The sequence below is a fragment of the Dama dama genome, chromosome 7, assembly GCF_033118175.1.
Source record: "Dama dama isolate Ldn47 chromosome 7, ASM3311817v1, whole genome shotgun sequence".
NCBI classification, from domain to species: domain Eukaryota; kingdom Metazoa; phylum Chordata; class Mammalia; order Artiodactyla; family Cervidae; genus Dama; species Dama dama.
Genome location: NC_083687.1, coordinates 30525175 through 30541079, shown reverse-complemented (window position 1 = coordinate 30541079; position 15905 = coordinate 30525175). Strand labels below are relative to the sequence as shown.

At 48.3% G+C, this 15905-nt stretch overlaps 2 protein-coding genes across 8 annotated transcripts in view; both read left to right on the top strand.

Moving 5' to 3' along the window:
* Positions 1-15905, top strand: part of LOC133059723 (BOLA class I histocompatibility antigen, alpha chain BL3-7) — a 141269-nt gene that overhangs the window by 74466 nt on the left and 50898 nt on the right. The gene's annotated exons all lie outside the window — the stretch shown is intronic.
* The window catches only part of LOC133059727 (BOLA class I histocompatibility antigen, alpha chain BL3-7-like), a 30203-nt gene continuing 14422 nt past the window's right edge, over positions 125-15905 (top strand). Inside the window, exons 1-5 of one of the 4 annotated variants that reach the window (XM_061147258.1) lie at positions 145-299; positions 614-883; positions 1084-1359; positions 2169-2204; positions 2291-2391. In XM_061147258.1, the coding sequence (XP_061003241.1) occupies positions 236-299; positions 614-883; positions 1084-1359; positions 2169-2176 (618 nt within the window). In that variant the 5' untranslated portion in view covers positions 145-235 and the 3' untranslated portion in view covers positions 2177-2204; positions 2291-2391. Of the gene's footprint in view, positions 300-613; positions 884-1083; positions 1360-2168; positions 2451-15905 lie in introns of those variants that run through there. The other 3 variants (XM_061147257.1, XM_061147255.1, XM_061147256.1) reach the window with 3 other exon arrangements.

Below are 15905 nucleotides of genomic sequence, written 5' to 3'. Positions count from 1 at the left end.
TCAGGATCTCAGGGTCAAGGGCGGAGTCAGGGGCTGGGACGCTCCCTGTTGGGGATTCCCCGTCTCCCCGAGTTTCACTTTCTCTCTCACAACCTGTGCTGAGCCCTCCTGCCTGGACACTCGTGATGCGGCTCCAGTTCTCACTGCCAATGGGTGCCCGATTTCTTGAAAACCCAATTAGCGTCTCCTCGGTTCCGGGTAATAAAGTCCTTCCCAGACACAGAGGTTGCCAGTCATGGGACCGCGAATCCTCCTCCTGCTTCTCTCGGGGGTCGTGGTTCTGACCGAGACCCGGGCTGGTGAGTGTTGGGTCGGGAGGGAACGGCCTCTGCGGAGAGGGGCGAGGGGACGTCCCGGGAGTCTGGGGGGCAGTACCCCAGGGAAGGGGCGACGCCGACGCCCTGCCCAGACCCGCTTCCTACCCCCTGTCCCGTCCTATCCCTCCCTTGCCTCTCGACCCCTCTTCTCTTCCCCCTCCGAATGTCGGGCCTGTCTTCGACCGCTACCAGTTCACTGGCCCTCCGCCCCCTCCGCCCTCCCGGCCCCCTCACCTCGGACCTGGGATCCGCGCCGGGAGGAGGTCGGGTCGAGTCTCACCCCTCCCCGCCCTCAGGCTCCCACTCCCTGAGGTATTTCAGCACCGCCGTGTCCCGGCCTGGCCTCGGGGAGCCCCGCTTCATCTCTGTCGGCGACGTGGACGACACGCAGTTCGTGCGATTCGACAGCGACGCTCCGAATCCGAGGGAAGAACCGCGGGCGCCGTGGATGGAGCAGGAGGGGCCCGAGTATTGGGATCGGAACACGCGGATAGCTAAGGACACCGCACAGAGTTTCCGAGTGGATCTGAACACCCTGCGCGGCTACTACAACCAGAGCGAGGCCGGTGAGCGACGCGGGCCCGGGTCCAGGTCACGACCCGCATCCCCAGGGACTGGCCGGGGTCACCTCGAGTCTCCGGGTCCTAGGGTCACCCCAACACTGCGGAACACGCCGGGCACCCCCACCCGGGAGGAGCCGGCGGGGCTTGACCCGGTTTCATTTTCAGTTTGGGTTTAATCACCGCGGGTGGTCGGGGCGGGTCAGGGTCTCACACGTTCCAGTTGATGTACGGCTGCGACGTGGGGCCGGACGGGCGCCTCCTCCGCGGGTTCTGGCAGGACGCCTACGACGGCAGAGATTACATCGCGCTGAACGAGGACCTGCGCTCCTGGACCGCGGCGGACACGGCGGCTCAGATCACCAAGTGCAAGTGGGAGGCGGCAGATAATGTGGAGAGAGAGAGGAACTACCTGGAGGGCGAGTGCGTGGAGTCGCTCCACAGATACCTGGAGCACGGGAAGGACACGCTGCTGCGCGCAGGTACGAGGGGCGCGGGGCCTCCCTGATCTCCCCGCGGGCTGGAGCTGGCTTCCCACGAGGAGAGGAAAATGGGGTCCCTGTGGGAACAGCGCCCCAGGTTCTTTTCAGGAGAGCGAGGAATCCGCCCAGGTTTTCATATTCTGTACAAGACAGTCACCAGTGGCCCCTCTTCTCTGAAGGACAATTAAGGAATCCACTGTCTTTAAGGAAGAAGCAGGAAACAAACCATCCCTGAAATAGCCGGTCAGCGGTGCCCTTTGACCCTGGCCACCATCTTGTGATCCATGACTTTCTCTCTCAAGACATGTTCTCACCCTGACAGCATCTAAGGAGGCCTGACTCCAGCTTTTCTGAGTCACTCAGCCTCCACCAGTCTGTATTTTCCCCCTCCCATTTTTAGAGCTCCTATCCTAGTCTCTCATTCTAGAAATTTCCAAGAACTAATATAGATCATCCCTGAGTTGAGGCTGTTATCTAGCTCTTCTGCTGCTTTTTTCAACACCATGGTCTTGAATGTTCCATAGCTCAGAGGGTAAAAAAGTTCATAAGACATCTGGGGATCTGATGTACAGCCTGGTGACTATAGTTAATAATAATCCTGTATTGTATACTTTAAAATTGATCTTAATCATTCTCATCACCCCTGTCAAACAGACACACACATAAGGTAAGTTGATGAATACAGTAATTACCTTCACAGTGTAGATATATATCAAAGCAACATGTAGTACACTCTAAATGTGTACAGTTTTTGTTAAGTATACATCAGTAAAGCTGGGGGAAAAAATTACTGTTCTGTCCTTTCTCAGGGTGGTGACATGATGCTGCTTCAGTGACCCATGAAGGTAACACACACGGTGAATTATCTGATTCTTCTGCCTCAGACCCTCCAAAGGCACATGTGACCCATCACCCCATCTCTGACCTTGAGGTCACCCTGAGGTGCTGGGCCATGGGCTTCTACCTGAGGAGATCTCACTGACCTGGCAGCACAATGGGGAGGACCGGACCCAGGACATGGAGCTTGTGGAGACCAGGCCTTCAGGAGATGGAACCTTCCAGAAGTGGGTGGCCCTGGTGGTGCCTTCTGGAGAGGAGCAGAGATACACGTGCCGTGTGCAGCACGAGGGGCTTCAGGAGCCCCTCACACTAAGATGGGGTAAGGAGGGAGATGGGACTGAAGCTTCCTCTCAGATAAAGCAGGAGCCCTTCAGGACTCAGTTCAGCAATGTCAGGACTCAAGCTGAGGTCAGGGCCTCTTCCCTTTCCTCCACAGAACCTCCTCAGACCTCCTTCCTCACCGTGGGCATCATTGTTGGCCTGGTTCTCCTCATGGTGGCTGTGGTGGCTGGAGCTGTGATCTGGAGGAAGAAGTGCTCAGGTAGGGAAGGGAGAGAGGGATCTGAGTTTTCTTGTCTCGCTGGGGGTTTCAAGCCCAGGTAGAACTTTACCTGCCTGGTTACTGCAAAGTATGCTCCACACACTCATGGAGTCTGGAGCTGATGCTAACATTTTTCTTTTCTAAAGCACGTGTGAAAATGAAAGAGAAATTTTTCACTTTCCTAATTCCAGTTGGGGCCAGGTTTCCCGCACTTGAAGGTCAGAGGGAGATCATTGCTGAGTACAGTCCTCCAGGAGGATAGGTGGCCCAGTTCGTACACAGCTCCCTTCTCAGTGTTCCTGATCCTATCATGAGTTTTGACCACAGTTCCAGAAAGTTCTTTTGGGTTCAGGACTAGGGGTTGCTCTAGAATCTCATGACTCAGCCTTCTCCCTGGCCTCTCACATGGTATTTTCTTCTCACAGGTGAAAAAGGATGGACCTACACCCAGGCTGCAAGTAAGTATGGAGGGGGTGATTCCTGAGACCCTTGTGAGGGTGAAGACAGGAGGCCCTGGACGGCTCACCCTCCTCAAAGCGCTTTCTCTAGTTTCTCTCCTGTGGGTTCTGACCATGTCCTGGTCTTGTTCTCCCCCAGGCAGTGACAGTGCCCAGGGTTCTGATGTGTCTCTCACGGTTCCTAAAGGTGAGACTCTGGAGGGTCTAGATTGGAAGGGGGATTGGGGCAGAGGGGACACATTGGGCAGCAGGGATCTTTGAGTGGGACATGTGAGCTTGTGGGGGGCTGTGGAGAATGTGAGTGCTTACATGACTGACCTGAACTGGTTCCTGATTCTTTTCTCTCACAGTGTGAGACATCTGCCTTGTGGGGACTGAGTGATGCTCGGTCCTGCTTTGTGACGTCAGATCCCAGGACCCCTCTTTCTGCAGCTGCATCTGAATGTGTCTGTGCTGCTATTAGCGTAACATGGGGAGGTGGGAAAACTGCCCACCCATGCCCACCGTGCCCCCTCACCACCCTGACCTGTGTTCTCCTCCCTCATCCACTGTCCTGCTCCAGCAGAGACAGAGCTAGATAGTCTGCATCCCTGTGTTTGGTCACATGCACTAAGTAATGATGTCTTATTTCCTTATTGAAAATAAAATCTGTATATATAAATTTGTTTTTTCTAACTGGTGCCATGAAAGGGGATTGGATAATAAAGGTGAGGATTCCTAAAGTTTGAAAGGGGAAATAAATTGAAACGCTGAGAACCTTCCAGATTCATCCACCTGTTTTTGTACTGAGTCAGCTGCAGGAGGGACAGGAGGAGGCTGTGAGGAGCTGAGTGTGGACAGGGCCTGTGCGCAGTCAGTGATCAGTGCCTAGTGGGCTTTGACAATGGTCACTCCTGATCTGGGCCCTCTTCTCCATTCCTTTGTCCTTGTCCCTTCAGTAAATGCTTGTCCTACCAGGGATCTGTGATCATGGACTCAGAAGTCACCTCAACCTTGTAACTCCAGGACCATGGACAGGGTGGGTGTCTTAAATGGTTATCCTCGGCTCAGGCCTTGGTCCAATCCTTAGCTCCTTTCTTTCTTTCTTTTTTGTAGTGTTTATATTTTGCTTATTTAGTTATTGCTATCCTTGTTGTTGGTGTAATGACTGTTCTTTTTCACGTGGAGTCCTGATCTCATTCCTCTCTGGGTGACCTCATCTCTGACAGTAGCAGGGGTCACTTTGCCTGTCATTGTCCCCACAAGTCCATGGGGTCCATGCACACAGGATTCTCAGTGGTTCTAAGAGAGACATGTCAGAGTTGTCCAGCTCTTGCACTCCTTTTAGAGATTTTGCTGGACTCGTCTTTCCAGCTTTTCTCCATCTTTTTAAAGGAACCACATGCTGGAACTTACAAAGAGGAGGGACCCAATAGTTTCATATCTTGACTTAATTCTTGCTGGACTTCTCTCTTCTCTGCAGTCTGCCCCCTCTTCTGCCCTTACATCTTCTAAGGACTGTTGGCTCCCATCTCAACTCATGGATTTAGAAAGCAGAGCCTAATAAAATCACAGCAGGTTGAACATAGGAGCAGGAAGCAAAGAATCTTCCTTTCTGAAGAGATAAAGTGTGTGTGTGCAGGCTGATTGGTGTGGGGGGGAAGGGAGATCAGCCTTTGTTAGTAAAATACAGGCAGCACTGAGGTCAGTGCGAATGGATGTTCTGCTTAACTGCCACGAGACAGCATGTGGCCTGAGGTCACATCAATAAAGACACTGTATCTAGAATAAGGAAGTGCTTTACACTGACCATTCACTGAACTGATATTTGTTGTGTGACAGAAACATGACACCCTCTTTTTGCATCTAGGAGAACTCAGTGAACCAAAAACAAACCTTTTCAGCCATGTGCAGTGTGTTCTAGGCGGAAGGGGCAGAGTGTGTCCCAGGAGACTAGTAAGAAGGGAAGTGTTTCCTTTAGAGGTTGGTAGGTGCTCTGAGGACTTTGACCCAGCATATAAGTGTGTGGGGACAGGAAAGGTGGACAGTGGGCCTCATTGGGAAAGTGACCTTTGAGTAAAGATGTGAAGGACATGAGGGAATGTCCAAGAGGATGTCTGGGGGAGGATCTCTCCAGGCAGTGGAGCCTCCAGTGCAAATGCACGAGAGCAGGAGAGTGTCTGTGTTCAAGGGAGAACCAGGAGGCAGGTGTGGCTGGACGAGCCAGAAGTTGAGATGAGATCCAATGATGGGCCAGATCCTGTGTGCCTCCAGGATGTTAGAAGGGGGTTGATTTTATCTCAGTAAGATATGAAGTTGTAGGATGATTTGAACAGAAGAGGACCTGGTATGACTGCTCTCTAGAAGGGTCAGTCAGGCTGCTGTGCAGAGTCAGGAGGTGAAGGGCGAGGGAGGCATAGAGGAAACTGTAGGAAACAGCTCAGGGTCCAGGGTGGGGATGCTGGTGCTTGTCTGGGGTGTGAGCAGGGAAGATAATGGTGAGTGAGTGGATTCTTAATATATTCTGAAAATGCATTTTACAGCATTTCCTAGTGGATTAAATCTGAATCATGAAAAAGAATGAAGGAGGACCACAAAATTTGAGATTTGCATCTAGGCATGTGGGGTGCCCACTGTGGAAATGAGGGGACTCTGGAAGGGGCATATTTGAGGAGGCATCACCATCAACATCCAGTTTAGGAAAGTGGCAACTGAGTTGGGTTTACTAGTCTGGGGTTTATGTGAGATGACTTGACGAGAAATAGATGGAAGAGGTTGTTGTTCAGTCACCCAGTCGTGTCCAATTTTTTGTGATCTCATGGACTGCAGCACTCCAGGCCTCCCTGTCCCTCACCCATCTCCCAAATTCTGCCCAAGTTTATATCAAGTGCATCAGTGATGCCATCTTGCCATGTCATCCTGTAACACCGTCTTCACCTTCTGCCCTCAATCTTTTCTAGCATCAGGGACTTTTCCAATGAGTCAGCTGTTCACATCAGATGAGCAAAATACTGGCACTTCAGCTTCAGCATCAGTTCTTCCAATGAGTATTCAAGGTTGAATTCCTTTAAGATTCTTCTGTTTGAACCCCTTGCTGTCCAAGGGACTCTCAGATGTCTTCTCCAGCACCACAATTTGAAGGTATCAATTCTTTGACATTCTGCCTTCTTTTATGGTCCAGCTCTCACAACAATACATGACCACTGAGAAGACCACAGTCTTGACTCTAGGGACCTTTGTTGGCAGAGTCGTGTCTCTACTTTTCAACATACTGTTTAGTTTTCTCATAGCTTTCCTTCTCAGAAGCAATCATCTTCTGATTTCATGGCTACAGTCATCATCTGCAGTGATTTTAGAGCCCAAGAAGAGGAAATATACCACTATTTCCGCATTTTCCTCTTCTATCTGCATGAAGTAATGGTGCCGGATGCCAAGATCTTAGCTTTTTTAATATTTAGTCTTCAGCCAGCTCTTTCACTATCCTCCTTCACCCTCATCATGAGGCTGTTTAGTTCCTCTTCACTTCTGCCATTAGAATGGTATTATCTGCATATCTGAGATTGTTGATGAAATAGGTAACACCATATAAATGATGTTTAAAGCCTTGAGAAGATGATGTCACAGATGAGGGGAGAATTGGCTACAGAAGGGGAAAGACAAGGACTGAACCCTGGACCCCCGACACCGGGGGAGCTGATCAGACAACACACCTGAGGAGGAGACAGCATGGTTCTGACACCGAGTCTAGACAGCACATGGAATGGGATCCCGATCTTCTGTGTGCACAGGACTTGCCTGCACCCTTCTTAGAGACAGACTGTCTGAAACAGACTTATAACCTGGTTGGTGTTGATCTTCAGATCTCACATGTAGTTGCAAGAACATAAACCAGGATGCCCACATGGCTGTGCACCAGCCTTACCCATAGGGCTCGTTCATAAGGAATTCCCGGACTCCATGCCCAACATCCTGAGATGTGGGTTTCTGGGAAAAGTCCTGAGTATTGTGTAACAATCTCTATGAAAGGTTGTTGCTGAATGATAAGACGCCAGGATTCTTGGCCTCCAGAGGAGACGAATTCAATCCGGGGCCAGAGATGAGGTTGGATCGCTCAGAGCTTTTGTGTAATAAAGTTTTATTAAAGTATAAAGGAGATAGAGAAAGCTTCTGACATAGGCATCAGAAGGGGGCAGAAAGAGTACCCATCTGCTAGTCTTTAGCTGGATGTTATATAGCCACGAGCAGTCTGTTAATGAAAAAAAAGGAATGTCTTAAAACTCAGAATGGCACCAGGCCCCTCACCCATAATGCATTTTGTGATAATCTTGGTACCAGATGATTCATCCCAGGTCATAAAATGATTGACTTGAATCTTGTAGAAGGGCAGATTACCAAACAAATAGTTTTGTTTACATAGATTAGGGGAACAATATCTGAGTATAACATACTGGTTTGTCAAGTAGGTTCTGAGCCATTTGGCGGAACCCACTTGAAGACAGAGTTTGGGGTAAATGCATAGCACATTAACATAACTTAAGAGAAATATTTCCATAAGAAAAAATGTATTGGTTAACTCAAGGTTTGAGAATAGTTAGCTTCAGGTGAAACCAGGTGTCATGGCAACACAGCATTTTAAGAGAAACTTTCTTTTAAATTTGTGTAGAGAAGGAAAAAAGTATTGCTAGTTTGTTTCCTCCTGCCGCTTAAGAGAGATTAAAAATGTCTGGCACTTGCAGCCTATTTCCTCCGTTTGGAGACCCCTGGCCTTCTTGCCTGTTACCCTCTCATCTACAAGCAGTACTGAGGTTCAGGCAGACTGGGATCCACTGACGTCAGTGATCGGAGAATGATCAAGGTGGGGAGGAGTCTTAAACATACAGTTAAATGTTTTTCCTGAGAGGAAAGAGACAAAACATTTGGTGGGCATTACATGTTGTTTCTACCATGTGCTATCAACAGGTGGAAAACTTAGGAAGTGATTATCAGCTCAGCATAAGGTCTCTGAGTTGCTAAGATCTAAATTTTCTGCACACACACACAGAAGAGATAATTATGTGACATGGTGCAGTTGTCAGATAAATCTATGGTGGTGATTATTTTGCAGTACAGAAATGTATCAAATCAACAACTGTACACCATAAACTGACTCAATAGTGTATATCAGTCATAGTAAAGCAGAAGGAAAAGTCTCTGAATCCTTGCTTTCTGAGATTTTCCCTACATGGTATTCTTATATAGTTTTGTGTGGGGAAAAAAGGATTTCAAATTGTTCTAAATGGAACAGAGAGATACAGACTTGTGGTTTTGTTTTATTTCAGAAGAAGCCTCAGAACAGCCCTGAGGCTACACATCCAGGAACAGAATCAACAATTCCACCCAGGTCAGGTCCCACATAAGAACCCCTGCCCTGCAGGTGGGCACAGACACCACTGTTCACAACACTGTCAGCCCTGATGCTGGACAATGGACCCTGTGGCTAGACCTGTTGTCTCTGCTGCTCCTGACACCTGGACGACACACTGCCACCTCCACCGTGTATGCCAAAGCATTCAGCCCAGCTCCAGCCTCTGTGTCACCATGCCCTGATTCAGAGTCCAGCACGTGGTCACCTGCCTGGTGGAGCCTCAGGCTTTCAACCTGCTGGAATGTTTGGAAGCAAGGTTTTCTGTCTGATGGAGGAAGGTGGTCTCTGTCTACTACCAAGTGTGGTGGTGGTGGTTTACTCTACTAAGTCACGGCCAACTCTTGCAATCCCACTGACAATAGCATCCCAGGCTCTTCAGTCCATGGGATTCTCCTGGCAAGAATACTGGAGTGGGTTGCCATTTCCTTCTTCAGGGGATGTTCCCAACCCAGAAATCAAACCCAGGTGTCCTGCATTGCAGGTAGATTCTTTACTGACTGATGTGGGAAGCCCTAACTTGGGAGAGGTTATAGAATCTGGGGTTGGAGGAGGGTGAAGGAGGGGAAAGAAAGACAAATTTCTATTTTTGGAGCAGTGATCTAGATCAGAACTTAATCTGCTACTTTGTAACCAGTCTGGTTGGATGAATGAGTAAGTAACTTATAAATGACATCTTTCAGCTTCTTCTGTGATGTTGTTATGAGGTCCAGCTCTGTCTACTCGTTTATACTCTCAGATAATTAGAGTACACTTCTGAATGATGAAATGATTACTTAAAATGTCTTCTCCCTGCTGTTGTCTCTTTCCAGGCTTAAAACAAGACCTATAAGTCCTCATGGGATGCCTACATATATACTGACATCTTACTACATGTTCGATCCCTGGGTTGGGAAGATACCCTGGAGAAGGAAAAGGCTACCCACCCCAGGATTCTGGCCTGGAGAAGTCCATGGGCTTCCATGGCATCCATGGGGTTGCAACGAGTTGGACACAACTGAGCAACTTTTACTTTATTACATGTTAACTTTTGTGTTTCTCTGTATATGCATTTTGCTGGGGAAAGTATCTATAAAATTCATCAATTTACATGTGAACCACACAAACATCTTTTAAAAATACTAGTTTAGACACCAAATTATAATCTCTGGCCCATGGAGAACTAATAATCCAGCAGTCTTAGCAGATCCAGTCATATGATAAAAATGCTCATCTTTTTCTTGACAATTCCAGTTTGGGTCAAGATAAGGTAGAAGTTTACTTGCTTATACTCACTTTCAATGTCTGTTTGTTTCTTACTGTGAGCTGGTAGCAAACATTTCACAAACCAGCACTGGCTTACAGAAGAGATAAAGTATTTTCAGGTGAGTGTGTGTTCCTTGGTTCTTTGTCTTGTCACAACAAAGATTTGGAGTGACGGACATTAAAGCCCCCTCGGCAGGTCACAGCTCTCGGGTCTTGGACAGATCATGTTATACCTCTCAGGTCTTGAACGGACCGTGTTATAGTTCTTAAATAAATCAGTGTTATAGCTCAGTGTTACAGCTCTATTTTATTTAGATAATAGCAGGAAAATCCATCTTCAAGGTGTGATCCAAAGACGTCGATCCAAAGACGCGAAGAGAAGAGCACCCCATTGCACGGGAGAGAGCGAGAGAAGAGAGCTTTGGCTCCTTTTTATGTTTCTCTTTCCCTGGGCTTGTCCTATGTAAATTGGGCCAGCCAGGAGTGCTGTTTGTTTTACCTGAGGTTCTCACTCCAGTCCTCGGACCTTCCTTTGTTCTATTTTCGTGGGCTTTACCCTTCCAGATCTTTTAGCAATCGCCATTCTGGACTCCTTTTCCCTATTCTAACTACCTAACATTCCCCCCTCAAGAGATGAGAGGCCCAACTCTTTGGGAATAGGGGCGTTGAGGTCTTTCTGGCTACTTCCTGATGAACTGGGACAGCGAGGAGTATTGGGCTTCCCCCTCTTGCTAGTCTCAAGCCTCAGAGTCCTCATAGTGGTGTCCATCTAAGGGTGAGTGATATTTTCCGTGGTCGGCTGTAGTTTTATAACTTTGTTGAACTGGCGCTGCATGTTGCAGCTTGACCTGGGCAGAGACAGGACAGGTTAGACAATTGACAGCACATGGGACAATCATAAGCAGCATCAGTGTGGCATAACAAGGACAGGTAGGGGCATTAGCCAATTTCAAATTTACACCGCCAGCATGGCTCAAGTCTCTCCTTGTTCAGATATCAGAAGATCTATCTCCTGTCTGTTTTGGAGTATTATCTCTGCCAAGCTGTGTTGGCTCTTTAGAGCTGTCTTGAGAAATCTTATCCCCAGAGACCAGATTTTGGGGTTGTTTATTAGAATGGAACGCATTTATAGTTCTGAATAGGTATCTGAGATCTCCCAGGGGCTCACAGGTGTATTGAGTGTCCTCTTCTGTTTTCTTCCATGGCTTGACGCATGAGTAGTGAATCCAGGAGTCATGCCCTGGCACCTTGACTGCTGTGGGAGTAGAAAGTATTACAGGGTAGGGGCCCTTCCATGTGGGTTGGAGTTGAGCCTTTGAGGACCCATCTTTCCAGACTTTAACTAGGACTTGAGTCCCTGGAGCCTATAGTGGGGACTCCTTAGAGTCTTTTGGGTCCTGGTTCATACCCCACAAGCATATATCCTGTTGGAATTGCCCAATGGCCATGGCATAAGACTGGAGGGTCTGAACCTCTGGATCTAGGAAGAGGTCATTGACATAAACAAAGGTCTCCCATATAGCATCTCATAAGGACTAGGACTAACCTGTTCCTTAGGGGCAATATGGGTGCAGAGGAGAGCTATTGGTAAAGCCTACTTCCATCCCAGGGAGGTCTCCTGAGTTATCTTTTTTATCGCTGAGTTTAAGAATTGATTGGCTCTTTCTACTTTTCCTGAAGATTGAGGCCTCCAGGCACAATGGACATAATAAGTAATGCCCAATGCTTTAGAGACTCTTTGGGTGATCTTAGAAGTAAATGGTGTTCCATTGTCACTTTGTAATGACCTGGGCAGACCAAACCTTGGAATGATTTCATGGATCAGTTTTTTTACCACCTCCTCAGCCTTCTCAGTCCGGGTGGGAAAGCCTTCAATCCATCCTGTGAATGTATCTATCATAACTAATAGGTATTTATACCCTTGAGAAACTGGCATCTGGGTGAAGTCCATCTGCCAGTCCTCTCCTGGTTAGGCCCCATGTCGTTGGATGGGCTGGACCAGCTGGGGTCTTCGAGCTCCTTGGGGGTTGTTTAATGGCAAGTGGGACAAGAGAAGACCACTTGTCTTATAGTTGTTTGGAAGCCTGTTCCTCTGAAAGACCTTTCTAGTAATCTTTGGAGGGCCTTTTCTCCTAAATGAGTGGTGGCACGTAAGGAGTTAACCAACTTCCATTGGAGGTTCCCAGGCAGAAAAAGGAGCCCCTCCTTTTGGAGCCACCCCGTATGATCTTCTTGAAAGCCCTCACTCTTAGCTTTAAGAGTCTCACATTCAGTATATGAAGGAGTTTCTGGTGAGTTAGTCTGTGGAACTAAGGTGGCAACCCCTATTAGGTCATGGTTCTGTAACGCTGCTCTCTTAGCTGCCTGGTCAGCTGCTTGGTTCCCTCGTGCCACTTCAGTGCTCCCTTTTTGGTGTCCTTTACAGTGGGAGACTGAAACCTCAGTGGGCAGATGGACTGCCTCCAAGAGCCTAAGATTTCATCACCGTCTTTGATTGGGGACCCTCGGGTGGTCAAGTGGCCCCTTTCTTTCCAAATAGCTGCATGTGCATGTAGCACCAGAAAGGCATACTTGGAGTCAGTGTAAGTGGCTTTTTTTTTTTTTTTTTTTTTCCCTTTTCCCAGCTCTAAAGCTCGAGTCAGAGCTATGAGCTCAGCTAATCGGGCTGAGGTACCTGGTGGCAGTGGCTTAGCCTCTATGATCTCAGAATTGGAGACTACTGCATATCCGGTTCTTCTTTTTCCATCCAAGACAAAGCTGCTTCCATCAGTGTACCAGATTTCCTCAGGATTGGTCAGAGGATCTTCTGACAATCCCTCTCGGGGTTTTGTCCAGTGGTCCAAGGTTTCTAGACAAGAGTGAAAGGAGAGAGAACCCTTGGGGGTAGGAAGGAGGAAAGCTGGGTTAAGAACCTCACAAGGGGATATAGTGAGGCCTGGATTTTCCATCAGTATCACTTGATATCTGAGGATTCTTTGATCAGACATCCATAAATGGCCTCTCCCATTTAGGAGTTGTGGTGACTGGTAAAAATAGTTAGTTTGCCCCAAAGGAGAGTTTTAAAGCATCTTCTATCATGATTGCAATAGCTGCAAGATTTCAAAGGCAGGGGGGCCAGCCTTGGGCAGTTGGATCGAGTCTCTTGGATAAGTAAGCTACAGTCTGGGGCTCAGATCCCAACCTTTGAGTTAACACTCCCAAGGCTCTTCCCTCTCTTTCATGGACATAAAGTTGGAATGCTTTTTTTTTGGATCTGGCAACCTCAAGGCAGGTGCCTGAGTTAAGGCTTGTTTTAGTGTAGCCTTTGCCTTCTTTTGAGGAGTTCCTTCATCAATGGGGTTGAATCATCTCATCTCTTTAAGCTTTTATATAAGGGCTGGGCAATTAGACCATAGTTGGGTATCCAGATTCTACAGTACCCAGTTAGCCCCAGGAAAGCTCGCAATTGTTTTCGAGTCTTGGGGGAGGGCAACTGGAGGATTCCTTGTACCCGATCAGAGGACAGCCTCCTGGACCCGTGTGTAATGTGAACTCCCAGGTAAGTGACCTTTGTCTCAACCATCTGTGCCTTAGCACGGGAGACTTTATATCCCCTTTCTACCAAAAAGCTTAGAACCTGAATTGCATGTTGTTGGGCACTTTTTTCATCTGGAGAGCAGATTAGTAGGTCATCTACATATTGTAATATTTTCCCATTAGGCCCCAGGTCCAGATCTAGGAGATCCCGGCTAAGGGCCTGTCCAAACAAGTGGGGGCTGTCTCTGAACCCCTGTGGTAATACTGTGCAAGTCATCTGTTGGTGTTTTTCTCCCGGGGCCTCCCACACAAAGGCAAAAAGATATTGGGATTCTTTAGCCAGTGGTAGACAAAAAAAATGCACCTTTGAGATCCAAGACTGTAAACCACTTAGCACTGGGTGGGATTTCTCCCAAGATTACATAGGGATTCGGTACTGTGGGATGGAGGGAGACTACAGCTTCATTTATGATCCGGAGATCTTGAACCATTCGCCAGGTTCCGTCCTTTTTCTTTACTGAGAGGATTGGGGTGTTACATGGTGAACTGGTGGGGACCAATAGCCCACAAGCAAGGAATTTATTTATTAAAGGCTGTATTCCACCCCCTCCCCAAGCTTCTCTTTTGAGAGGATATTGTTTCCAGTTAGGAATCCGAGTGTGATCTCGGAGGACAATGATGACCGGTTCAGCTTGATGGGCTCATCCAGGGATCCCCTGGTCCCACACCTGGGGGTTAATTTTGTCCTCCCATAGTCTTTGTTCTCTCTCTAATTGGAGAAGGTGTAATGGGTTCTTCAGTAGTAACCAGAAGCTGTAGGGCCCTAGGGGCTGAAAAGCTTCCCATCACAAAGGTGGTCCCCAGTTTAGTGAGTATGTCTCTTCCCATTAAGGGAGTAGGATACTCAGGGACCACCAGAAACTGGTGGGAAAATATCTGTCCATCCCAGCAACAAAGAAGTGCTTGGGTGAATCTTTTAGTAGTTGCTTTTCCTGTAGCACCCATAATGGTACCGGTTTGGGAGAAGGCTCCGGAGTAGGAGATCAAGACAGAGTAGGTAGCCCCTGTGTCAACCAAGAAATTCTCGGACCTACCTGCCACATCCAGTTGCACCCTTGGCTCCAGCCCCATGATGGTTATCTGTGACAGGCGGGCTGGCTGAAGCAGGCCGCTTCAGTCCTCTTGAACCATTGTGAGGGAAGGCTTGGCGCTTGACCTTGAGGCTCTTGGGTCCCGAGTTCAGAGTGCCACCCAATGTCCCAGTTGACGGCATTTGTGGCAAGTTCTAGGAGACCTGTCACGGTTAGGACACTCTTTGGCCCATTGCCCTGCCTGTCTACAGATTAGGCATTTGCCTCATCATTCAAGGAATCAGCGTGTGCCATAGGGCTTCCCTGGAGGGCAGCCAGCATCTGGGCATGCCTTGTCTCTCTTTCTCTCCCTCTCCTGGGTCTTGGCCTCCTTCTCCTGTTCTCTGCTATAAAAGGTATTGGTGGCTGTCTGGACCATCTCATCTAAAGAGGCAGCAGAGTCCTGCTGCTGTAGCTGTTTTAACTTAATTCTGATATCTGATGCACATTGGGACAGGAACTTGTCCTTTAAAATCACCTGTCCCTCGTAAGAGTCTTAAGTCCAAATTGGTAAACTTTTGGAGGGCCTCTTTTAGCCTTTCCAGAAAGGCAATGGGGTTCTCATTGGGCTCCTGAGTTATTGCTGAGACCTGGGCATAGCTGATTATTTTGCTGGGCTGCTTTCAGTCCTGCCTTTACACAGATTAGAAAATGATCCCTTTCCCAGATGTGCTCAGGGTCAATATAATTCCAGTTAGTATTGGAGGAGGGGACTGCAGTTTCCCCTACTGGGTATCTATCGCTTGACATGTGAAGCCCTGTTGCATACCTCTGGGCTTCCTTTAAGACCCTAGTAGGTTGAGGGTCAGATAAAGTTTGACTAAATATGACCATGATGCCCATCCACATCAAGTCAAAGGCCAAGGTAATATGTTGGAATGGATCAATATATTTGCCTGGGTCATCTGTATAGCTTCCCAGGTCTTGTTTGATCTGTCTTAGTTCTAAGAGGGAGAAGGGTTTATGGACTCGGGTTGGTCCGAATTCTCCTCCAGTTTCAACTAAGGGACATACTCGAGCTGGCTTTTGTGGAGGGGGTGCTCCCGGATATGGGGGCACACTTGGATACAAGGAAGAAGCACCAGGCAACTCGGGAGCTGTGGAAGGTGAGCCTTCATGGCGTGGGGGGGGGGGGGGGCGGGGGGGGGGGCGGGGTTCTTTCTCTTGGTTTCCTGTGCCTAACACCATTTGCCTAGTGGGCTCACTTTTAGGGCACACAACAATCTCATACTTAAGACAGAGTTCTTTCATATCTCTTAGTCTGAAGAAAATTTGGACAGAGGGGATCTCTGTCCATTTCCCTTGTCTTTTGCAGAATAATTCTAATTGCAGGATGGTATTGTAATTTAAAGTCCCATCCTCAGGCCAGTGTTCCTCATCCCCCAGTGGATACCATGGCCACGCAGTGGCACAAACAAATTTTAAACCACTCCTCC